Source organism: Centruroides sculpturatus, unplaced genomic scaffold, assembly GCF_000671375.1.
Source record: "Centruroides sculpturatus isolate CEXI.00-Female unplaced genomic scaffold, Cexi_2.0 scaffold54, whole genome shotgun sequence".
Classification (NCBI taxonomy): domain Eukaryota; kingdom Metazoa; phylum Arthropoda; class Arachnida; order Scorpiones; family Buthidae; genus Centruroides; species Centruroides sculpturatus.
Genome location: NW_019384340.1, coordinates 764,913 through 791,816, shown reverse-complemented (window position 1 = coordinate 791,816; position 26,904 = coordinate 764,913). Strand labels below are relative to the sequence as shown.

Below are 26,904 nucleotides of genomic sequence, written 5' to 3'. Positions count from 1 at the left end.
CTGGATTCAAACATCGCGTCTGCTAGGCTATGGATCTGACAATCCAAACCCTCTGGAACTCGAGACACACTCTCGTGAACTCCCCCATTCTCGGTGGTGCGAGTTCGATGATTGAACGCTAAAAAAGGCGGCCGAATGCAGTCAATACCGCCTCAGCCCGTGGCAGCTCGAGCCTTTCACACGGTAAAAGAGAAGCAGTTTCCTAGGAGGAAGACTAGACTTTTCACACCCAGTGCATGCCAAAGCCAGTGGTGAGAAGACTCGTACTCCCTTATCCGAAGCCTCGCTGGTGGCCAGGGGATAGCACATAATGGCTCACAGGATCATGCTAGCTGCTGTCTACCATGACGTTTGGTTGGCAAAGCCTCTCTGTGGCATAGGGCAAACTTCCTTATGTCTTGAGGGGAGGGAGGTGCTTATAGGTCCATCATGCGCTGGATGACCTGTAACTGCCCCGGAGAACCAAAAACGGAAAGAAAGCGTCCTAGACGAATAAGAAGGCAGCCCAAGCCAAACAACCAATCAGGCTGGGGTGACCTTGGATAGGTGGCCAATTAAATGAGTAACTGTTCCGGCAGCAGGCTGAACCACTTATGGGGTGGCTCTTAAATGTTTACTTTGATGCCTGAAAGGATGTGGGGTGCCCGTGGAAGCTTGGGAGTGACCTCAACCCCTCTTCTTCTTATTTTACTTTATGATGGCTGATCAAAAAGAATTAGTGCATGCAACTCTATACTCTCAGCAATGCAAAGCCGAGACTCCTGAGCTAACAGAAGCTACTAAGAAGCCTTTGACTGGTAAAAAGGGAGGAAGTGGTGTTTCCAGCACCACAATCAAAAAGTGGCAGTCCGCAAAAAGCAAAACGCCAGCAAGAAAAAAGCTGGAAAGTTGGATCTAAGCCAGTTGTTGTTATCAAAAGGGCCGAGGAGATCGTTGATCTAGCCTAGTCACTCTCTTCAGGATATGCCCTGAAGAGAGTGACTTGATCGCCACAGATAAGGAGTAGTGGCCGGTAACATGGCGGCCACACAAAGTGAGCAGGCAATGTGCAGACAGCTGCACATTGAAGAGGAGGCGTCTTCAGATGCTGTTCCTCGTGGGGGAGTGGTGACCCCAGTGTTCTCATGCCGTCCCTACGGACGATGGCTGTCTTGCCACGGCTGGGGACGAGGCTGCGAGGACAACCAGAGGAGTTGCCTCCCAAGATGCTGAAGTCAAGATGTCCCATACGGACCAGGGACGAATGATCGCTTTGGCAAGTGTAGAAGGAAACTCTTCCTGTACTGAAAGGCAAGAAGGACTGCCAAGGTGCAGCTAAAATGCTCAGAAGTGAGCAAGGAGATCGAGGGAATCTCTGAGGCTAGATGGTTATTGGTCTTCTAGCAAGACCAATAACCGTTGTCAAAAGATGGTAGATTCTGCCATCCTGCACCTCTTCAGCAAGATAACCTCACTTGTGCTGAAGCAAGAGTGAGAGATTAGAGCTCTTCGCATCAAAGTTAAAGCACTGAGAGAGAGGAAGCTGGCCTGGTCCCACCAACCGATCAAATAAGACCCAGTAGAGCAGAGAACAAAAGACCTGCAACAGCGAAAAAGGGGACTTATGCTGAGGTAGCACGTGGACCTCCTAAGCCAAAGCGGGAGCCTTCCGTGCCTTTGTTGGAATACGTTCTCCTCCTGTATCCGAAGGACAGAAAGGAGAGTAGTGACGCGGTTCGTGACCGTGTCAAGAAAAATATCAACCCTGCCAAGTTGAAGGTAGGAGAAAGAATGTTCGCCGGGTCAGGAGAAACGGTGTTCTTATCGAAGTCACATCCCGAAAAGACGTCGAAGTATACCAGAAGGAATTCACGGAACGGAAAGCGCTGAACGAGGCGGTTGTCTGTCGACTGTCAAAGAAGCGCCTTCCAAGAGATATAATTTATGATGTCCAAGAGGACATCAGTAAAGACAAACTGGCAGAGGTTATCTCCGTCCAAAACGATCTGAGCATGAAGATCGATGATCTAAAGTCCAAGTTTTTTCTTAAAGGGAAAGGTTGCCTCGTCAATAGGGTCTGTGGAGTGACGGCTTCAAAAGGCATATAGAAACTGGCAAGGTCCATTTTGGGTGGACTAGTAACCGGGTCAAGGAACATCTTGCCTTCATCAGGTGTTACGGATGCTGAGTTTGGCCATATTGCCTCCCATTGTAGAGCGGCAAGCCAGACTTGTAGCCACCGTTCGATGGAGCACTCCCATAAAGAGTGCAAAACGAAGTTGCCGAAATGCAGCAATTGTTGCAAAGCCACAAAGAAGTTTGGTTTGCAGCTGGAGACGGGCCACTCCTGCCCAAGTCTCAGCTACCCCTCTTACCCGATGGAACTAGCTGTCGTCCGGTCTCATACCGACTACGGCTAGTTACTAAAACTCGGAGTTTAACTGAACAAGGTTAACTTAACGCTCCTCTGCTCGTTCTAAAGTAAATGTGGGACCTTCTGTCCCCACTAATTGCACGGCCAATGTAGTAAGGCCATTTAATTAAAGGCTAGGCAAGGATGATGGCTAGAACCCACCTGGCCCGCAACAGAAGCGCAATGTTCATGAAACTTAAAGGATTTGATGGAATATAGTTAAGCGGTCTAAAGACCTATAGCTCGGCTATACGCCGGACGAACCCCTTGGGGAGGGATCACTCAGTTCTTGGTTGAGTGTGTACAAACAGCTTAAAGCTGTGAAAACTGTATGCACATGTTAGAAGGTTGAACTCGAGAGCGAGGAAGGCATGGAATGTTGGGCCTCATTTGTTGTATCGCCAGAGCCAGAGCTAGAGCCCGAGCACTTATCTTGGGTTCGACTTTTATTGTCCAAGTCACCTCAGTGATTACTGTGTGTTCGACCTTCTTACAGTCTCTTTGTACCCTGTAGTGCCATTTGGCAGGGCAGGGGCAATATACTCAGAGTTGTGATTTGAGGATTAGTGGTGTGAACCCACACCACTAATCCTCATCAATGGTTCACACCAATAGACCCAATTCCGGATTTGCACGTAAGCTAAACAAGCTCAGCGTTTACAAGCTCAGCCTTATATTTTTACGTGTGTCATTATTTGTTTAAGGGGAAGAGCCTGTTATGTGTTACAGCTTAGGGCCACAAAAAATCGTGTAAGAAAAATTGCAAAAAATACACTAAATAGATAGATTATTCTAGTAAATCATGTTAAAAATAACAATAACGTATACAAATATAGAACAAATACTTAAATATTAATAATTTCTTTCTCAATTAAAAAATAAAACAGGATACATTATTCTGTTTATACTAGTTTATTTTCGCCTCTATTGATGAATAAATCAGGAAGAATGGATAAACAATATGGCGTGTGTATAGAATAAATAATAAGTGTAGTTTATTATTAATAAAGAATATAAATTGTTTTTAGCAATTTCTGTCGAAAATAATGCAAATTTTAAAGAAAAAATATTGAAGATGTACAAAAGTTATTATAAATAAATTTTTTATTTGTTGACCAAAACTTTGATTGATTTTACCTGATCAATACACTAGAATTTCTCTGTGCATTAGTGTTATTTTCTACCAATCCCATCGATTTTTCTCTGTATCGTTTTTCCATATCGTGAAATTGATAGGTTCTTAATAAAAATAATCTTCTTCATCCATTAATGTGTTTTTTTTTCTTCTATGGCTTTCGACGTATACTTAGAATAATTGTATTCTTTTACTTTTCTAGTGTTATATAAAGAGGAAAAGTATGGCGATTCCTCTAAAATTTTTACATTTTTTTCAGTCGAGGGTCTTTGAAACGTTGAGGAATGCAAACACTGGTCAGTGTTTTTTTTTTCCTATATGTATGGTGGAACGATTTTTTTCGCTCGTTTTAATGCTTAATTACTCCTGTTCCTATTGTCGGAAATTTCTGAAATTTTGCAGTTTCATTTCTGTGTTAGGGTGGAATGTTTCTCCAAATTTTCAGGAAAATCGAACTGTTGGTTGGGGAGATATGGCCCTACCCCTTTATTACCTCCGAATCAATCTGAAGACTTAAAAGTAATATATAGCCAGCTTTTTCCTGTACTTCAATGTGTAAATACTAATATTTACCTCGAACGGTAGCAAATTTTGTACTAAACAATGAGTTAAGTCTACACACAAGTTTGGACTGATATAAGTTGCGTAAAGAAATACTTATTCTTATAACTATATTATACCTTTTATCGATATTAATTTATAAAATTTTAGGTTTATTAAGATATAATATAGTCAAACCTCGCTATAAAGCTTTCTTATATAGCGAGGTTTCTTATGTAATAGTTATGAACGTCTCCGTATGTGTGAATTTCAAATTTTCAAACTGAAATCTTGTGATTATGTAGAATTCCGGCTTCAGGTACTTTAATTTAGCGTTACACTCGATTTAGTGCCAATTTTAGAGGCTCAGAAATGGTAGCTGTAAATCGTAGTTATTATGCTGTTATTTATTTATTTGTAGAAGTATACATTGCTATATAGGAAGGCGTTATATCGAGATTTGGATGTTTGCATATGAACGTGCTTGTGTAGGTGTGTAGGTAGGTGTAAAGCTAGGTGTGTATGTAGGTAGCTGCGTAGGTAGGTTTGTAGGTAAGGTGTTAGGGAGGAATGTTCCTTCCTAAATACACAATTCTCAATAACAAATAACCTCTAAACAATTGACCACCTCTAAATAGAGATTAGTCATAAACAACGACCATTTTTCAAGAATAGGTGTGTAGGTAGGTGTGTGTGTGTATTAAATAAGACAACTTAACTAACAGCGAAAGAAAATTATTTATGTATTTATTCGCTCTTTAATAAAAATATAATTGAGTAATCATGTAACAAGATTAGTTTATATTCATAAATGCAGTATGAACAAGCAAAACAGTAATAATTATTCAGAAATGATTGTTATTATTATTATTATTATTCACATTTAAAGTTAATCAATAATTTATTTTTAAATAAAATTAATCATAAATTAAAATTTTCAACATAAAATGACTTATGAATTAATTAGAATATAGTTTAATCAACTGTTTCATAATTTTAAAAACACAAGATTTAATTATATATAAAAATAAATTTAATTTATAAGAAATATAAATTTATAAATGATATTATACACGTAAAATAACGATTTTTCATCTGTTAATGTGTGTCCTGTAACCTTGATTGCCTCATTCTCTGAACCTCATTTCTCAGTTAGTTTCTGGAAGATCGTAACCTAGCAACCAGAATTGTGCATTCGATTTAGTAACAATGCCTTTGGGTGTTACGTAAAACAAGGGTGAAAATCGTTTTAAAAAGAGCCAATAATTGCTTCACTTATTAAGAATTATCTCCTATTATTAAAAGTAATATTTAATAAATATATATATAAATCTTCAAACTCAATTGTTATTATTATTATTTCAGATTTTGTTTTCTGATAAAAATCTCGTAAAATTTATTATTTATTGTTAAATTAATGTTATATTATTTTTATATTATATAAAATACATTTACAATTAACAATTGCCTACAAACACTATCGATTTTGATAAAAAAAAAAAAATAGTGAAAACGTCACTGAATAAATTTGTTTTTGCATATAAATTGTTTTTTATAGTTGAAATTCTTCAATTTTTATCGCATATATACAATAAAACCTCTTAACAAAGGATGGGGATATAAAGAATGTCCGTTGTTTGGAGGTTATTCTGCGTACAAAAAGAAACGTTCCTGAAAGAAATAGTCGCTATTTAGTGGTCGCTATTGGGAGGTTCGACTGTATTTTTCACCCATTATTATAATTATTTGATAGTTTTAGTTCACTGTGTTCAAATCAAATATTTTTTTTATAAAACAATAAGGTTTACACACAAGTCAAGTTCGAAAATCGCATGATTTGGTGATAATGACGTTTGTCCATTAATAATGTGCATTGTATGAAGATTTGATGCTAACTAATCATTAGCTCTGTACGAGGGGAGCGTTATATCAAGGTTTGACTGTACATTTATTATATTCAACTATTAATTTCTCTTCATTTATTTATTGAAGTTATACATCTCAAATAAAATGATGATTATATAATCAAAGATTAATTGATAAAGCATTATTAATAATAGATGTGAGTTAGATTAACAATTAAAAAAATAATAATGATAATTTTCTAGGTTTATTTATTTAATTAAAATTGTCATTAATTAATTTAATTGTTCTTCGATTAGGTTTATTCTATCAATTCTCGTGGGAATAAGAGATAAATTAAAACAAATTAACCTTTTGTATACCTCATATCGAATTTACTTAATGACATAAATAACATCATTGATGAATGTGACCTTTTATTTAACTTTCTCCCCCTTTCAATTATCTTTTCAGATAAAATAATAATGCAGTGCAAGAATATACTTGAAATTTTATATTTAATTAATTAATTTTATCATTTTTTATTCTTTTCCTATTATTTATATTAAAATTTTCTATTAAGGAGCAAAATTACATCCGTCACAATGCAGTTTTTAATTATATTTTTGATTTATTTAATTCAAAATATATGCTCGCGATCTGAAATTAATAGTGGCTTTTCCCGAAAACAACAGAGTCATGCTGGTCCTATATCTAACTCCATTCAGGGGGAAATATTTGAATTGAAGTCACATGATTTTCGGTGTAGAACGGAAGTTTATATCCAGTTAATCCGGACCTACTCTACCGATACGTTCCATATCAGGTCTTGGATTTAATCTATCTTATTCCATTCCTGAGATTAAGGAAGGACAGACGAACGGACGGAATTTAGATGCGTACAGTTTTTTCAAATTGTAGCTCAAAATGTCAAATATTCGTTCGTATTTATCTTAAAATTGATGAAAAAATAAGCAATTTTTAAAGGTAATTTGATGTAAATTAGTGTAAAAGCATGATTATAATTACAGGGTGTAACCACTCTGCAGATAATTGCGGTTCCTATCATTTAGGGCTTTGTATTTTATTCAGCCTCATAGGAATTTCCAAATGATATTTTATCTAATTTATATAAGTCAATGTCAATATATTTCCACAGACAGAAAATTCTATAGCCACTTTTATTAATTATAATTTAATCCCTAATGGAAGCTTAAATATATTTGATGAAATATAAAATCGTTTAAGTGTAAAATTACACAAAATATTTCTCTATGTATAGAGTTTGTATATGTGCAATACGTAGTATTGTAACTAATTCAACTATGTCAATAATGTAAATGATAAATATAAACCTGGATAAACATAGGAATGAATCATTTTAAACAGGTTGACATACAAAATTAATATTGCTAGAATCTGACTAGCGTAATCACTTATTTGTTAAATGAATGTAATGTAAAATGTCAAACGGAAACATCCTTAATCAGCAAAATTACTGAAGTATATATTACTTCTACCATAAACTAATAATATTATACAGATATAAGAACAGAAAATATGTCTTTTCTACACTTTTTTCACCCTTTCTGCTCTGTATCCTAATGGAATCTTCCTTCTTATCCTCTTTGCTCTCGAGAATGGGTTTAGATAAATGAAATTCGAGACCAGATATGAAAAGCTTAGGAGAGAGGCCTCCTAAGCTTTCAGATTCTCATAAAAATTCCTCTTTTTGGCAGATAGCCCACCTGTTGCCTTACCGTGTACCATCAAACTAATCTAATTTTCTCAAAGTAGCAGGTACGAGTAACAATTTCTTTTGGTAATCCGGCCGTCTTTCAACTACTTAGCGATGTTTTCTTCTTATCTGTGTTTAAAAATCAATTCTGATGAAAGATTTCTAATATGCAGGGTTTTTTAAAACACTTTTGAGGCCCAGGCCCTAATTTCTTTAATGGAATTATACAGATATTAAAGAAAAATCTTAGTAAGGTGAGGCCCCAAACGTGGCCAAGAGTGATGCTTTTCTGAATAAAGTGTGAAGTTGTTAACACGTTATTTATCGGCGTAGTTAAAAATAGACACGATTCTTCATATGGAAAGAAGATTTATGCATGAAATACTACATAAATTCTTCTATATCTTCTTAAACTAAGAATATTTTCAATGAGTTTTTATTATCTACATAAATTTTATTTCAAATAACAATATGGAGACAGTGATAAATTAGCTTCTTTATTATCACTTTTACTTGCATTGTTATTTTTATTTTTTACATTATTTATCGACATTTTTAACACTATTTTCTCTTACATTTATTGTATTTATCCTTTTAATATGCTTTAAAATTAGTATAAAATAAACAGTTAAAAACAATATATATATTTTTTTATTAATTACACTAAATATAAATGACTTTAAAAAATCAAAGTAAATTTAGCCGAATTGTTGCTATGATAAAAATCTAAAATAATTAATTAATTAAAATTAATTATTTAATTTGGAATTTAAACTAAAAATTAATTATTTCATGGGATAATTAAAACTTAATTTTCTATTAAATTTTGTCAAGTTAAGAAGTAATTTGTTCGATTTTTAAAAGGGATTTAAATCAATTAAATGAGTTAAAAACAGTTAAACATCTTTTGTTTTATAAATTATATTTACTTGTTGATTTTAATATAAAATTATAAGTCCTAAAAATAATTATTAAATAGAAATATTAACAATTATTAAGCTCAAACCCTTTTATCTCTATTGGATGTTTTGATTTTCTATGGTTTATAACAGCAGAAAAAGGGTGGACGACGTAAGAGGGGTCCAAACCCAGATGTTAGATAGAATTTTTTTAATTATATAAAAAGTTATTGATATATTTTTATTGTGTATTCCTATTTAATTTAATTTTATATCTATTAAAAGTTGCTTGGCTTACCCAACCTTGGTTCCACTAGACCCACGTTGGAGGGACGTGAAGCTCTGGAGAGGGGGGATGCTGGAGTCTTTTCTCGGGTCTGGAGAAAAGGATTTTATGTCCCTATAAATTAATGTTATATATATTAATAAACGAATATTTAATTGTTTAAAAACACTGTCAAAAGGTCTACCCAAAGTCTCGAGTATAAGAAACTTATAGGGATTTTTAGAATTATTTTTTGTTTAGGAAAAAATGATTAAAAAAAATACATTATATTAACTAAAACGTCCACTGATTTAGCCTATACAAAAAGTTAATCTAATAATCTTTCCTACATAAAAAATTCGGACATAAAGTCGTCCTGTATTCGATTTTTTTTTGTTTTTTATAAATTAAATTCAAAACTAATAATTTAATAAAACATTTTCTACAGTAATTTAATATTAAATATGTCATTTATCATTAAAACTTATATTTTAAAATATGAATTTTACTTTCCGGCTGTTATATATAAGGGAAAGTATGGCGATCGGTCAAAATCTTAAGATTTTTACATTTTTGGACACAGGGGGACCTTCAAACATCGAAAAATGTAAAAAAAAAATTCGATTTTTTTCATGTATATATGGGCGTTAATGTGTGTGTTCGGGTAACACGATTTCGTTTACCCATTTTGAAGCTCAATAACTCCTGTGCCCTTTGTCGTAAATTTCTAAAATTTTGCGGGTATGTTTGTGTATTAGACGGACAGGTGCTGTTAAATTTTGGTGGTTTTAGGTGGCCGGAGTAGGGAGATACCGAGGTTCATACCTTATATTTTTAATGGATTTTTTTATATAAGAAACGAATATTCTGTCATTTAATGAAGGTGTTTTTTACTTAAAAGTAAAAGGAAACTATTTACAAAAATTTGTAATTCTCGATGAAAAAATTATTTCAAGAAGTAAATACTAATGCATATTTCATTGATTTTCAAGGATAAATTTAATTCAGAATGCATATTTTAATAAATTTATTTAAAAAATTCTAGTTAACGTATATTCATGTTATACGGTGGAACCTGCAATAAAGGCCACCTCTAAGTAAACGGTGGCCTTTTTAAAAATGAGTACAACGTAACCTCCAAACAACGACCACGTTTGATGTTCGTTGTGGTCGTGGTTTACAGGTTTGACTGTAGTAGTTGCTGTAATTAAATACAGATAAATTACAGGAATTTTGTACCGTAAATCTCTTTACGATTGAAAATTTTTCTTAAATTTCTCTAATTAAAATGTATTTAATAAAGTAAAACATGTAAATTGATTATATTTAAATAAGTTTAGAAATATTATTTAATTACAATGTTGATTGTATTAACTTCATCTTTTTCCTATGTAATTTCCCATTAGGCTATTCAGATGATGATGGGATTTGCAATTGGATAATACTTGAAAAGACAATGCCATATTGTTATATTAATTACGAATAATTTAACTACAAGAAGAGACTTTTATAAAATAATTATAGATAAGAAGAATTAAAGGAAAATAAAACGAAAAATGTTACCTTTATAGCACAGATTCCTTTATATTGCTTTAAAGTAGACTTATTTATTTACGTTTCTTGACGAGAAAAGTTAATTTACCTCTTTATAAGAACTCGTTCTTGATTAAAACGTGTATTTTTTTTATCGTTTCGATGTTAATCAAAGTTTCTGTTTTTAGAAATTGAGAAATAAACTTATATTATATAAGTGAATGAACGTTGTTAATTAGGAAAGTTATTTTAAATAAAACTTGAAAAAAGTACGAAGATTATAAATGTTTTAAAATATTGAAAATATTGAAATCTTTACTCAAAGTTTCATTTAATCAAGTTAAAGTTATTTTAGTAAAAATATTGAAAGAATGAAATTCTATATCTGTAGTAAATCGCTGATAATTTGGTCGTAGGTATGCGCCTCAACAACGTGGTTTTCCTGGTTTTATTTACGTGTTTAACATCTCAACAGGGACCCATTTCCTATAGAAAGAATACCTAATCAGGAGTCCGTCTTCCATTGAAAGAGCACTTAAAGAAACCTAAACAATAGACAGTTTTTCATAAAAAGAACACCTAAACACAGACTAATATCCCCCCAAAAAAAGCCCACACGTGTTGCGTATCCCATCAAACCAAACAACTTGTATTAAACATATAAAGTTATTTAAAAGATTACCTAAAATTATTTCATGTATTGAAAGATTTATATACACGTAATGGCTTCTTTAATAAACTCGAAAACTTACTTTTATCATATCTATAAATATTCTATCTTCTCTTAATAACATCCATATGTCAATAGTATATATATATATATAGTCTATTTTATTTCTATATAAAAGAATTTGCTCTCTGTATATTGTCTATGGGTGGTTATGACGTCAAAACATCATATGAGGTCTTCCTCACTCAAACTCCAACAACAATATTTGTACACTGTAGACACAGAGACGTGTGCTTTGTGTTATAAAATTGAAAACGTATCTATATAATAAATGTATCGTATTTTTATTTATGTTTTTTTTATATAAATTAAAATTTGAAAATTACATTTTACTCGTGAAAAATGCAAGAAAATTATTCGTTTTATTATATTCGTTAAAATTAATACTCAGAATAAGCATAATTTGTTCACTTTTGCTATGGGTGGTCTTTAAATAACATTAATTTTAATCGTTAGGCAGTGCAAAATATTAAAAAACTTGAAATATTTTTTATGTAGACGTTTTTTGGTATTAAATATCAATTTTTTTCTAGTTTCATACGTAAACAACATTCCAAAATTGCGGTTTATATAACGCTGAGCTATGACATAAATCTGTCAATGTAACCCAAGAGTGCAATATCAAATATGAGTTTATTGAATTTTCCTTCCATAAAGCTTCTAAGTTCATAGTAAATTAAGCTATTATAATAATTACTCTTCAGTAAAATTTACTTACGTATGCAAAATGAATGGTTTATTATGAAAAATAAATTCGTGTTTCCACCTAATCATTTCGCTTCTATGTAACAGAAACTTCCACAATTATGATAATTGCTTTTAAATATTTAATTGTGATGAAAGGTACGAATAATTTATTAAATTTACAGAAAATTTCGTTAAAATATTAAACTTATAGTAAAGAAGAGAGAGAGAGAGATGTTAAACTCGCGAATAATGAAAACATTTTTAAAAAATGGTCGTTATTTGCAGGTTATTCTGGTGTATTTTTATTCAAATAAAGCTTCCGAAAACTTTACAGGTTGGAGATTACAATGTATTTAGAATTTTACCCTTTTCTCCTCACTTCTGTTTCGAATAGGATTCATCCCAAGCTGCACTTAAACACAAACTAATGAGTTTATTCTTAAAAAAGAGTTTATTCTATCTTAACGCGATTTTATATATTAAAAAACAAGCATAAATTATTGTAAATTAATTAAATTCATAATAATTTAATACACAATTAAAATATATGCTCTCCACCTCAAATTAGTAGTGTCTTGCCCCTGTACATCATACTTTTCCTGATAACAACACAGTCGTACAGTCGATTAATTATATTTTCCAACTGTTAAAAAATTATAAAAAATATCGATTTTATTACTCAATTAATTAGTGAAAGACACGAAAATTTATTGTATTTATTTATTTTATTATTATTATTATTTTCTATTTTTACAGATTCATTAAAATGGATTAAAGAAAAGAAAAAAAAACTTCTTGACGTTTACATTTTTCGATATGCTTCATTAGCATCTGTTTAGTTTGATTTGTTTTTCTTCAAATTGGAGATGTAGCAACGAGTTTAAAAGGGAAGAAAATCGAAAAAATAAATAAATAAATAAAAAATGACTAATTTAAGTCTGTCAGAGGTGGAAGATTGGCTGGATGCTAATCCAGAAAGCGTGGCTGATTATTTTATACGTAAAGCAGACATTGATCTGATTAATCGCTGGTTAATGGCACACGGTTTCTTAACAATCAGAGATTACGTCAGTTCAAGAAGAGGTTCGACAACTCTCAATAACAGCGAGGAAGATTCGCCAGTTGAGAAGAATTCTGGATACTTCAGCGATGGAGGTGATGCAGCAAACAAGAGGAACAACTCGAAGAAAGCTCTAAGGCAAGATTTCGCCAGATCGAAAGCCAGGACTGTTTTTAAGAGAAACGAACCTCTAAGTCAAAGTGCTGATACGCATACAAGAAGGAATAGCCTGAAGGATATGAGGAAATTTTTATCACTTCCCTCTCGTTCGATTCATATATTAAATCTACTGATCGAATCTAAAATCCGTCTACCTCGGTTACCGTCGAGATGCATGGAATCCAAACGTGAATTAAGAGACACAAACGAAAGGCAATTTTTTCTAGAAATCGTTGAAGAAATCGCTCACGACTTAGACGTTAAGAGCCTAAGCCAAAAGATTATTGTTAATTTATGCGTGTTGTTGGATTCGGATAGGGCATCGCTGTTTTTAGTCGAAGGACCCAAATCTCATCAGTGCTTGGTTTCGAAAGTATTCGATGTCCATTGCGGGACCAGTTTGTTGCTACCGAGTGTCACTGACGATAGCGAAATTAAAGTACCGTGGGGGAAAGGAATTATCGGATACGTCGCAGAAACGGGAGAAACTGTTAATTTAATTGAAGCCTCCGAGGTAAGTTTGGATTTAACGACAATTTTGTTAGATTTTTAACTTGAAATTTTATGGTCGTTGCATTAGGATCCAAGATACGACGACGAGGTCGATAGAATTCGTGGATATTCCACAAATACTTTATTATGTATGCCCGTTAGAAATGCGGATGATGAAGTGATCGCGGTTGCACAAGTCATTAATAAGTCACCCATGTCTGGATGCAATAGGTTTGTAGAGGAAGACGAAAAGGTAAAACCGCATATTTTTCGAGTAAATTTAAACAAAACTTTCGTCTTTCTTGGAATAAAAGAAAAAAGGATCTAAGTGCGTGTAAATTGATTTATTTCTTTTAGCTTTTCCAAACGTATCTACAATTCTGCGGAATTGCATTGACTAATGCGCAAATATTCGATTTATCTAGGAAGGAGTACGAAAGAAATAGAGTAAGTAAATAAAATAAATTGTTAAATAAATCAATTTGTTTTTAAGTAAAATCTTTTATAAGCAACTCATGGCTGGATTTTTACTTTTCCGGCTGTTATATATAAGGGAAAGTATGGCGATCGGTCAAAATCTTAAGATTTTTACATTTTTGGACACAGGGGGACCTTCAAACATCGAAAAATGTAAAAAAAAAATTCGATTTTTTTCATGTATATATGGGCGTTAATGTGTGTGTTCGGGTAACACGATTTCGTTTACCCATTTTGAAGCTCAATAACTCCTGTGCCCTTTGTCGTAAATTTCTAAAATTTTGCGGGTATGTTTGTGTATTAGACGGACAGGTGCTGTTAAATTTTGGTGGTTTTAGGTGGCCGGAGTAGGGAGATACCGAGGTTCATACCTTATATTTTTAATGGATTTTTTTATATAAGAAACGAATATTCTGTCATTTAATGAAGGTGTTTTTTACTTAAAAGTAAAAGGAAACTATTTACAAAAATTTGTAATTCTCGATGAAAAAATTATTTCAAGAAGTAAATACTAATGCATATTTCATTGATTTTCAAGGATAAATTTAATTCAGAATGCATATTTTAATAAATTTATTTAAAAAATTCTAGTTAACGTATATTCATGTTATACGGTGGAACCTGCAATAAAGGCCACCTCTAAGTAAACGGTGGCCTTTTTAAAAATGAGTACAACGTAACCTCCAAACAACGACCACGTTTGATGTTCGTTGTGGTCGTGGTTTACAGGTTTGACTGTAGTAGTTGCTGTAATTAAATACAGATAAATTACAGGAATTTTGTACCGTAAATCTCTTTACGATTGAAAATTTTTCTTAAATTTCTCTAATTAAAATGTATTTAATAAAGTAAAACATGTAAATTGATTATATTTAAATAAGTTTNGGGAAAGGAATTATCGGATACGTCGCAGAAACGGGAGAAACTGTTAATTTAATTGAAGCCTCCGAGGTAAGTTTGGATTTAACGACAATTTTGTTATATTTTTAACTTGAAATTTTATGGTCGTTGCATTAGGATCCAAGATACGACGACGAGGTCGATAGAATTCGTGGATATTCCACAAATACTTTATTATGTATGCCCGTTAGAAATGCGGATGATGAAGTGATCGCGGTTGCACAAGTCATTAATAAGTCACCCATGTCTGGATGCAATAGGTTTGTAGAGGAAGACGAAAAGGTAAAACCGCATATTTTTCGAGTAAATTTAAACAAAACTTTCGTCTTTCTTGGAATAAAAGAAAAAAGGATCTAAGTGCGTGTAAATTGATTTATTTCTTTTAGCTTTTCCAAACGTATCTACAATTCTGCGGAATTGCATTGACTAATGCGCAAATATTCGATTTATCTAGGAAGGAGTACGAAAGAAATAGAGTAAGTAAATAAAATAAATTGTTAAATAAATCAATTTGTTTTTAAGTAAAATCTTTTATAATAAAAAAGTTATAAAATAATATTCCTTAGTCTTTATTAGAAGTGGTACACGATTTATTTGAAGAGCAAACGTCTTTAGAAAAAGTTATATTGAAAATTATGCAAAGGGCACAAAAGTTATTAAAATGTGAAAGGGCAGCTGTACTTTTATTAAGAGAAGATACAGATGATGATGTAAGTTAATATCCTGTAATAAATCATCGTAAAAGAATTAAAAATTATATTAAATGTTTTTTTAAATATTAAGTAGAATCTTCTTAAAGCACGAAGATAACTTCAGTTAATTAAAACATAACGTTTAATTGCATCATTAACATTTAAAATAAAGAATTCTTGAAGTAGTAATGATGAATCTGTTGTAATCAATAGTGTTTTTTTTTTTCCTTCCTGCTTGTAACTGCATTGACAGTACATTAATTAGAAATTTTTTTTTCCTTTTGATACTCTTTTAATAATTTTTTAATGAATTAAATTTAATAAATCATAAATATATTTATTGTTTTAAGTGTAATAAATATAATTTATAAATTTTTAATAATATTTATAATTTAGATTGTCAAATTTTCAAGAACATTTGATTTGACTTCTCCTTCACAAGGCAATCACGTTACAAATTTTGGGTAAGTTTATTAATAACTTTTATGAGAAGATAATTATCTTCTCATAAAATTCACCTTCTCATAAAGGTCACCTTTATTTTGAAACTCTTCTCCGCCTCAATATGCAAAAATTGTTTTAAAAAATTGCCATTTTTAGGCAATTTTTGCTGATAAAGAGCCTCAAAATAAAGGGGTATAAAGTTCTCCCTGTAGTGTTACAGGATCATTGTGAAGACTTTTCTATCTCTTCTACACTTGAATTTTAGATAGATTTATATTTTCCAGGTTCATTTTCAATAATTTATTCATTAAATATTAAAAATTTCTTTTGGGTAAATGCAATTTCTTAGTATAAACGATCGATAGTAAATGGATTTCTGATAAACATTTTAAGGATATGACATAAACGTGGAGACTTAATTATAGATATTTCGGGAAGTAATATATTTATATAGGTCGATATTTGCTCGTCTCTTCCAATTTCCGATTAGATTGATGCATTTTAATGAGTAGAAGATCTTATACTTAATTGATTATTAATTCAGAACTTAGTTCGAACCAGTTTATATAAGTAAATGCATATAAGTTAATTATGTATGTGTTAAAATTTCTTCATCAAGATCCAAAAGATGGCCAGAATTGCAGACATCATCTGGACTTTTAAAAATTGCCGAACGTGTAGCTTTGTCGGGGGAAGTATTAAACTTAACAGATCCACCTGAAGTAAGTCTATTGATATATAATTAATTTAATAAAATTATTTTATTAATATTAATATTTTAAAGGTTCAGCAAACTGCAGGAAGACATATTAGTTCGCTATTGTGCATGCCAATTAGAAACAGAGAAAATAAAATAATAGGTAAGGTTAATTATGAGGTATGCTATTATACTTTCAATTGAATATATGTAATGTTTATAAGCATATAAAAATATTTGAAATTTTTAGTCGAATTTAGTGGAGTTTATAAGCCATATCTCGTATAAATTTTTGAAAATTTATACGAGATATTGTAACATTCTTTTAGATTTACTTTAAAAATACCTCTCAGAGGAGAGTAAAAGCAGAATACTTCTTATACTTTTGTTTTATTTCTTAAGATAATAAAATTCTTTGTTTTGAGAGAAATTCTAAACTCGAATAGAATTTTACCTCTTACTCTATAAAAATAGAAGGGCTTTTTCTACTTTGATCGGTTCGAATCGAAGCATCTTTCGATCAGAAATGTCGAAAATGATTTTATACGTTCGATTTCTTTTCTATTTTCACTCTTACAACGGGGGATTTGTGCCGTCTACATTCAATTTTTAAGCGCTTTTGAAAAAAATCGATTACCATTTTCTGTTTGTAAGTCTGTCAGTCAGCGTGTACTTTACTTTTTTATTTATTTTGGCTATAAAATTCAAATTTTCTGAATATTTCCGATTGGTTACGACTACGTTCGATCGATAGACCACACGATTACGTTTCTTCATCGTTTCAATTGGAATTATTTAACTTTTCCCCCTCATATTTATCACATTTGATTTATACTTCACGTTCGCTTTAATAACGCAAATGCCATAATTACTAATTAAATTATTTTATTCTCTAATAATACATATCACAATATGGTACGTACTGTACGTACATATATTTATTTTTAATTTAAATTGATTGGAGCTAACGGCTATTGGTGGAAGATGTGTTTGTCTTAACGGCTATTGGTGGAGATGTGCTTGTCTTAACAGCTATTGGTTGGAGATGTGTTTGTCTTAACGGCTATTGGTTGGAGATGTGTTTGTCTTAACGGTTATTGGTTGAAATTTGAACTTCTTGTTAATAACGATAATTGCTTCAAAATTACATTGTGTTTGCAGGTGTATCAACAATTATCAACAGATCAGATGGAATGCCTTTTGACGATTACGATGAACAATTATTTGAGGTAAAATTAACATTATTAATTCTATTATTATACGTTTATATATACTGTACTGTACATTATTCATTTTCAGGCTTTCACGTTATTCTGTGGTTTGGGTATCAACAATACACTTATGTACAGCGAACTGGATAGAGCTATGGCGAGGCAAAAAGTAGCATTCGAGGTAAAATCTATAATATACATGTTAAAATTGATAATTTAATTACAGACTTGACTTTTACGTTTTAATATACAATTTATTCTCAGGTGATTTCATATCATGCTACAGCTTGTCAAGACGATGTGAATAAAATTTTGGTAATCAAAATCAATTAAATACGCTGTGTTTTTAATTTATTTTATAAATTTTACATAAAAGTATTTTATTTTAAAGGCTACAACGATACCAGAAATGGAAGAATTAAATTTGAACAGTTTAAAATTTGATGACTTTTCTTTAAATTCTGAACAAATGATTTTAGCATCTATACGAATTTTCTCAGAATTAGGATTAATTTCTAGGTTTAATATAGATTATGAGGTAAAACTTTATATTATCTACGCATTGAATAAACATTTATAAGTGTAATTTATATATTTACATTATGTTTTAGGCGTTGTGTATGTTTCTATGTACCGTGAGGAAGAACTATCGAAACTTGCCATATCATAATTGGCGTCACGCTTTCAACGTATGCCAAGTTATGTTTGCAATATTTACTGTAAGTAATTATATTTAAGTAAATCTATATTAATTATTTTTAAAAAATTAATTAAAATATATCTATTTGGCAGAAATGCAATCTCAAAACTATTTTCTCTGATTTTGAAATGTTGGGAATGATTGTAGGATGTCTTTGCCATGATCAATTTATTCATTAAATATTAAAAATTTCTTTTGGGTACAAACAATTCTTTCCAAGAAAAGTATGTGATAATATGAATTAAAAATGATATTTTTATAAAATTATACTTTATAAAATATATTTTATACCATACAGAAGTGGCTCAGCTTTAGCATTATTATATGGTAATAAAGGAACGATGGAGCATCATCATTTTAATCACGCTGTCATGATATTAACTAGCCAGGTAAAGATAATTTACGAAATTCAAAAACATTTTTATAATTTCATATATTTTTTAAAAATATACGTATATTTTTTTCAGAACAAAAATATATTTTCTTCTTTATCATCCGAAAAATATAGCATCGTTATGAATATATTAAAACAAGCAATTTTAGCAACCGATTTATCAACTTATTTTCAGTGAGTAAATGTATAAATATAAGCTAATAATTTAATTATACTTATAACAGTTCTAGTGATAATTCTTCTTGAACAGGTCCAGAACTAAATTCTTTTCTTTGGTTGATAATTGTGAGTTTGATTGGTCCGATGAGGATCATAGAGCACTTGTAAGAAACATGTTAATGACTGCTTGCGATTTAGCTGCTAGTACAAAACCCTGGCAAGTTCAGTACAAGGTAAATGTAATTTTTTAAGTATAAAAGAAGTTTTTATATCCGAAAATAACTTTATTTTATGTCCCTTTTTTAAGATAGCTGAACTTGTTACGAGCGAGTTTTTTGATCAAGGAGATAAAGAGAAGATGCAGCTGAAAATACAACCACAGGTAAGATATAAAATAAATTTCTTTCAATGTATAAAAATCTAATAAATTATAAAGTATAGTTTCTTTTACACGAGTAGAAATAAATAATATATAATTTAAATTATTAGGCATTAATGGATCGTGAAAAGAAACACGAACTTCCTCAACTGCAATATCGTTGGATAGATACAATATGTTTACCATTATACAGGGTAATTACTTTTTTTAAATTTTATTGTCGTCCGTTTGTTTTTCATACGATTTTATGTATTTTTCTCAGGCATTATCTAAAATTAATCCAAGATTTATGGAAATGGTGGATGGAGCAGTTGCCAATAGAGAAATGTGGGCAGCTATAGCGGCACAGAATATCTCAGAATCTAGACCGAAATTAACAAATGGGACTTCTGAGGTGTATATAAAAGAGACAGGTGTATGACAAAGATGGTCGTCTCCGTACCTCAGTTGGTGTTGTTTTATGTAAATAGCTGAGGAAAATACGGGACTACGAGGAAGAAAAAAATAAAATAAAATTGCCAGTAAGCCTATGCGTGCCTTGCATGATGCAAGAAGAAGACATTTCAAAGCAATGAGTATTCCTAGTAATAAATATTATACGAAAAAGAATGTTCTATATTAATACATTATATCTAATCAAATATTGTAATTAATTCTTTTACTAATAATGCTACCAAAGCGTTTTATTACTACGCTATTTTAAACAACAGAATAAGATTTTTTTTCCATATTATCTAGAATTATAATACGCCCAATGCATCATTAACGACAATGAATACGCTATATAACGCATAATATAGGTTGTTTTATATATCTTATACCTAAATAAGCGGTATATACGCCTATATACTTAAATAGTTAACCATAAAAGTCATGTAAATAAATAGAGAGATAAAATGGATTTTAATTAATTTTTTCAGATAATTATAATCGCAGCAATGACATTTATCTCATGCTTTTTGTATACCCCAAGCTAATACATTATTTACATGTTGCATAAATCTTATGTAAATATTCTGCAGAAGTCTTGTGAAGGTGATGCAACAGTAAAGTATAAAATAGCACAAGATGGAGGAGTTTTGTATTAAGAAATAATATATATTTCCTTTAAAATATTTTTAAAAATAACTCTTCGATATTTAAATATNCTAGGAAAGCTCAGGGGCCTCGGCTCCTTACCTTTATAAATTAGGAAAAAAATTAAATAGGATTGGAGAAAGATTTGTATATTACGAACACACTTATACAATAGTCAAGGATTTACTCTTCATCTATATCAATAGTGGCTACCTCTACAGCTACTGTATTTTGGCCCCCTTTTAATATCTGTTTAATTAGCCTACCCTACCCTAATTACATCTATAATATAATTTGATAAATTTAGGATACATTACACGGTAAATTTCTATGCGATATGTCCTTAATTTATCGCAATTTTTACTTTGAATTTTTTGTTTATTAGCATCTTTCATACGTGAAACATTTGTATTTTTTTTTTTTTTTTAATTTACTAAGTTACTTGAAGAAGAAATTCTAATAAACTCACTTAATATATGCTTGAAAGCATTGGGAATAGAAAAATTCAATAAATTCTTATTTGATATTGCACCCTTGGGTTACGTTGACAGATTTATTCCGTTATATAACTTAACCCGCAATTTTGTTTATTTACTAAAGTAAAATTTTGACTTTATACTGAAAATTTCTGTCTTAACTATCAATCACATTTTGAATTAACGTTATAAGAACTTTATCTAAATCTAAACATAACTTTTTATAATGACATAAATAAGTTTTTTAAGTAAAGAAATAAAAATAAGTACATAAAACTGTCATCTTATGAGATTTTCAATGATGTATAAAAGAATATACTGTATTTACCTGCGTATAATACTCACCCCTTTTTCAGATTAATAATTACTTAGTTATAGTTATGAGTAAAATGGCGTAAAAGATCGTTCAATCAATTATTTAGACATAACAGATGTATTTAGAATGTATTTATTCACAAGAAATTCTTAATTATGCCTTTAGAAATTACTACAACTCTCAATTTAGCGTGAAGGAAACTTTCTCATTATTTCTAATTTAAACTTCAGTTAAAGTCATTGGGATTTGTTAAAATTCTATTCGTATAATGGAAAATCCATGCATATATATATATAATAACTAAATAAGTTTATATTTATTTGCTAATATATTATTTAATCAAAAGTTATTGTTTCATTTAATAAAGTTTGCTTTCTCTAAAATAATGAGAGATTAACACGAAAAATGTATTAGTTTGCTAAGATTATTGTGTATTATAGAAAGAATACAATAATTTATTTATTTATATTTTATTTTCTATTCAGAAATTAATATTTTATGTAATGTATTAATTGTATGCTTGAACAAATTTAATTAACACTCTATTGTTTTTTTTGATTAAATTCGCAATCTACTTGAAAAAATTTATGTATTTTTTTTAAAGTATACGTAATTTAAAACATTATGAAGTAAATTTTTAATGAATTTTTTAATCTTTACAATGAACAGCTTTTATTTTTTTTAATTAAAAGGTATTACAATATATTATACCGTTTATAAGATCCACCCTGTTTGTATTTTTGAAGTATTAATAAAAAAGGAAGTATTTATAGAGGAAAGAAATCTTTACTTTTCTTTCATGCATTCTGTGGGATTTTTCTGAAATATTTTAAGTCCTGGATCGATTTTAGTAGGATTTAAATTGTAGTTATGGATAAGAGAACGAAAGAAATATGTTAAATTTTATATAAATTTAAATACAAATTTTAAATATTATAAAAAAAAAGTTATGTATTAAAATTAATAAACCTTGTATAACTGTAAACATTTAGATATTTTTAAGGCAAATAAATTGTTCAAACGTATGGAATGTAATAATAATTGAAGAAGAGCCTATACTACTTTTGTAATGGACTATTAATGTATTGTTATGTCGTTTGATTTAGATTTTAAAACTGATAATTTGTTTAGGAAATTAATTAAGTGTCTTGTCTTATGAAATAACTTTATTTTTTAAATGTTACAACATTCTAATTCTCTAATTATCGAAGACGAGAGAATGGATTTAAACGTATTGATGGAATAAGACTGCTCAACACATGGGCAATCCCTAAAAGGGGGTACTTCAGGAGGAACTTTCTATGAGAAATTGGGCCGTATTTAAGTGTTAGATACGTGAAGAAAACCCAGAATTTCTGACAACATTTCTGATTAGGAAATGTGCTAATAAAATGCTTATCCTCTTCGTTTTGTATTAATAAATTATATTTAGATGCGAAGAAATTATTAAAATATACTGTTCAATTTTCAAATTTTCTATAGAAATTAGAGTTATCAATTTTATAAATCTTTATTTAACTTTTCTGAGAGAGTAGAATTAACGTTTTAAATGCCATTTATGAAGTACAAAGCTGGGATGATGGAAGGATAAAAGCTTGATTTAACAATGGCGTGGAATTCAAATAAGATGATTATGTGAAGAGTTTATGTATTAAATACATGATAAATGTTCTGTAATAAAGTTTATTGACAACAAAACAAATGAATAATGACATTAACAGTTAATTCGTTGTTCTGCTTATAAAGGCATGGAGGTAATTTTGTTCATTTTTAATTTTATATAGTGTTTTATTTTATATTATTAAAAGTTTTCTTTAAAATAATATAATATAAATAAGCTATAAATATAACATGCAGATGTTTTTTATCAGCAATTTAAGTGCAGTTAATTATTTAATTTTAATATAAAAAAGCAAACAAAACTGTAAATATATCCATTTAAATAGACATGTCCTTGTGTTTTATTTCTTAATTTTTATATTTTTCTGCTGGCTATTTGTGTTATTATATAGTTTAGATTGCATTTCTAATACCAGTAGCGTAACTAGGAAACCGCAGGGGCCTCGGCTCCTTACCTTTATAAATTAGGAAAAAAATTAAATAGGATTGGAGAAAGATTTGTATATTACGAACACACTTATACAATAGTCAAGGATTTACTCTTCATCTATATCAATAGTGGCTACCTCTACAGCTACTGTATTTTGGCCCCCTTTTAATATCTGTTTAATTAGCCTACCCTACCCTAATTACATCTATAATATAATTTGATAAATTTAGGATACATTACACGGTAAATTTCTATGAGATATGTCCTTAATTTATCGCAATTTTTACTTTGAATTTTTTGTTTATTAGCATCTTTCATACGTGAAACATTTGTATTTTTTTTTTTTTTTTAATTTACTAAGTTACTTGAAGAAGAAATTCTAATAAACTCACTTAATATATGCTTGAAAGCATTGGGAATAGAAAAATTCAATAAATTCTTATTTGATATTGCACCCTTGGGTTACGTTGACAGATTTATTCCGTTATATAACTTAACCCGCAATTTTGTTTATTTACTAAAGTAAAATTTTGACTTTATACTGAAAATTTCTGTCTTAACTATCAATCACATTTTGAATTAACGTTATAAGAACTTTATCTAAATCTAAACATAACTTTTTATAATGACATAAATAAGTTTTTTAAGTAAAGAAATAAAAATANTTTTTTTTTATTTTTACTTTTTACACTTCACTATTCACTTTTTACTTTTTACTTTTTTTCTGTTATTCGTACACTTTTACTTATGAAAAATCAACTAAAACGGTGCGTCACACGTCTCCAAAAGTAATCCCCACTACTCACACATAACGGTCCTCGACTATTCCAAAACATTTTCGACTATTCGAAAACATTTAAGATTAAGATTAAGATTACATTATAGCCAATCTTACCCGTTTTCACAGAATGCAAAAATTAAGTCCCCCGTTTCCAGACTAATTAAAGAAATTTTACATAGGTCTAAAAATATGTTCGATTTTCCTCAAAAACGCAAAAAACCACATCTGCGCCTGTAAATCTTGCATGTCGCTTTCTCTTAACACTTCAATTGTTACTTAACCACTTCCATTGTTAACAATGGAAAGGGAATTTCGAAAAATCCCTTCTTAGTGTACATTCTCGTGACGTACCCTATTAAAACGTAATCAAAAACTCAAAAAACCGCATCTAAAATAGTATAATAGAAACCGAGTTCTTCATGTGAAGCCTTAATCTTGTCCTTCTCTCCCGCGGGGGGGAATTTCGAAAAATCCTTTTTTAGTGTACGTTCTCATGACGTACCCTAACTGTGTACCAAATTTCAACCTTCAACTCCTAACCGTTTGGGCTCTGCGCTTCTTATTATTATTCGGAGTGGCTATTTCAAAGGGCAATTTTGACAACTAAAAATAATATTGTCGACGATATAAACTTTAATATTCAAAAGAAAATTCAGAACTGGCAAGAGCTTTCCCACTTTTAAGTTTGGGCATCGTATAAAATATAAATCAAATCAACATTTTATTAACAAATACACTAAGTACACTTTACACAGTTTTCACACTTTATTTTCGATTTATATTCAGTCACTGTATCACTTTGACTACTCACACTTTACTGTTTGCTTTTATTCACTCGCTGCACTACTTTTTCGGTTCTTCCCTTCGTCACTGGATAAGAAACCGACGTTCGAACCCACGACGGATCTTGATTTATATATACCCCACCAATGTGTAGTCCCACCCACACAAAAAAGGATTCGAATGGTCCATAATGTTCCAGAACATTCCACAACATTCGAGAGTGTTCTGGAATGTTCCACAATGATCTGGGATGTTGTGGAATGCTCTCGAATACTCTCGAATGTTCTATAATTTCTAGAGAGCTACCACACCATATAACTCCCTTTATCGTGCCGGGACTCGTTTTTGAGTTTTAGCGGCACACACATTGTACACTTACCTTTATTATATATATATTGATTATGGTAAAGTCCATTTGGACTGATGATAACTGCCCCAATTTTAAAGGGAAAATTTATGAGTTTTTGACTTATTTCTGTCATTTGTTTCCTTCTATTTTATTATTACTTGTTTTAATTGCGAGTAGAGACTTTTAGATGTGTTAAAATAGCACCATATCTCTTATGAATATAAGATATGCTACTTTAGTCATCAAAATAATTCGTTTGTTTATGAAATATAAAATCGATATCATATAAAGTATTGATATATACATGAGTTTGCTCTCTTAAAGTTAGATGGTCTGATCAACCAAAAGTTCGAAACTACACTAACTTGTTAGTGATGGAAGAATCATGTTTGTGTCGGAGAAACAAACTGAAGACAAGGATGCCGACAAACTAACTCACTCCTTATATAAATAGTTTTATAGTATTGTTTACATATCTGTCTGACGATTAAGAAACAACTCAAAGATATTCTTTGAGTTGTTTCTTAATCGGCAGACAGATGGGAATCCAGTGGCTCCCAAATCGAACGGTGAGATTGGCTACTGATGGAACAGTGATCATGGACCGAGTTGACAATCTTGCCCTTTCTTCTATTAAAAGGGTAAGAAGGATTTAATGGTTTCCAGATCTGCAGAAGTTTTTAAGAATATTTCCAATGTTTTCTCACACAAGGAAAAATGTGTTAGGGAGCGTTGGGTATAAGTTCATAGAAACAAGAGGATGGTGGCTTGAAAAGTTTGGGAATCACTGGTCTAAGCTAAACTTAGATTTATATAGATAAAATCATCTGATTCTGACATACAATAAATGATTATCATCATATACTTTATATGAATGACTCCCTCATTCGGGTCATCTCTTTATTCTAATGTGCCCACTCTTCCACATTAATAACAAGAGTTGTTCCCACTGAGCCTCATACATCATGAAATCGTTTTTTCTCTTGAGGATTTCTGTTGTAAATTTTATTCTTATCTTAAGCATTCACAGCATACACGATATCTCGATTATTAATTATTAATTATTAATAACTGTTCATGTCTCCAACTTAAATAAGATTGTCCACATGTAGCTTATCATTATGTAGGCTATAATTTAAGAGCGTTGGGCACAAATAAATGATTATAAATAAGTAAAAAATTTAAATATTTCTTCAGGCAAAATTTCTGAAATTTTGTAGGGAGGTTTTTATATTAAAGGGATTGATGCTGTTAAAGTTTGGTGGTTAAAAGTCGATGGGATGGGGAGATAAAGAGGATTGTGTGTCATATCTCGAGTAGGGTCGGAATTAATGACGATTTTACTCGTTATTAGAATTTATAAAGTTTTCTAAAACCCATCAATACCCTCAAAATTAAGCTTTTTGCCATTTTATAATAATATACTTTTTTTATTTTTTCAACTATAAATAAAAACACAACAATAAAGACATTAAATTTATTTCAGTTCATGATAAACGAGTCATTGAACTTTAGATCCAAAAGTTCAATAAATATGTTGTTGGAAA

At 30.5% G+C, this 26,904-nt stretch overlaps 1 protein-coding gene across 1 annotated transcript in view; it reads left to right on the top strand.

Annotated features, from left to right (window-relative positions):
- LOC111634019 (dual 3',5'-cyclic-AMP and -GMP phosphodiesterase 11A-like) overlaps window positions 1-20,639 on the top strand; it is a 31,981-nt gene extending 11,342 nt beyond the window's left edge. The window contains exons 2-21 of the mRNA XM_023378701.1: window positions 12,518-13,494; window positions 13,561-13,725; window positions 13,830-13,919; window positions 15,416-15,559; window positions 15,938-16,005; window positions 16,605-16,707; window positions 16,770-16,845; window positions 17,844-17,911; window positions 17,982-18,074; window positions 18,158-18,208; window positions 18,285-18,431; window positions 18,505-18,612; window positions 18,686-18,756; window positions 18,788-18,817; window positions 18,892-18,982; window positions 19,061-19,161; window positions 19,238-19,379; window positions 19,454-19,528; window positions 19,636-19,719; window positions 19,788-20,639. Of these exons, the coding sequence (XP_023234469.1) occupies window positions 12,685-13,494; window positions 13,561-13,725; window positions 13,830-13,919; window positions 15,416-15,559; window positions 15,938-16,005; window positions 16,605-16,707; window positions 16,770-16,845; window positions 17,844-17,911; window positions 17,982-18,074; window positions 18,158-18,208; window positions 18,285-18,431; window positions 18,505-18,612; window positions 18,686-18,756; window positions 18,788-18,817; window positions 18,892-18,982; window positions 19,061-19,161; window positions 19,238-19,379; window positions 19,454-19,528; window positions 19,636-19,719; window positions 19,788-19,946 (2,676 nt within the window). The 5' untranslated portion in view covers window positions 12,518-12,684 and the 3' untranslated portion in view covers window positions 19,947-20,639. The remainder of the gene's footprint in view (window positions 1-12,517; window positions 13,495-13,560; window positions 13,726-13,829; window positions 13,920-15,415; window positions 15,560-15,937; window positions 16,006-16,604; window positions 16,708-16,769; window positions 16,846-17,843; window positions 17,912-17,981; window positions 18,075-18,157; window positions 18,209-18,284; window positions 18,432-18,504; window positions 18,613-18,685; window positions 18,757-18,787; window positions 18,818-18,891; window positions 18,983-19,060; window positions 19,162-19,237; window positions 19,380-19,453; window positions 19,529-19,635; window positions 19,720-19,787) is intronic.
- Window positions 20,640-26,904: the final 6,265 nt, after the last annotated feature.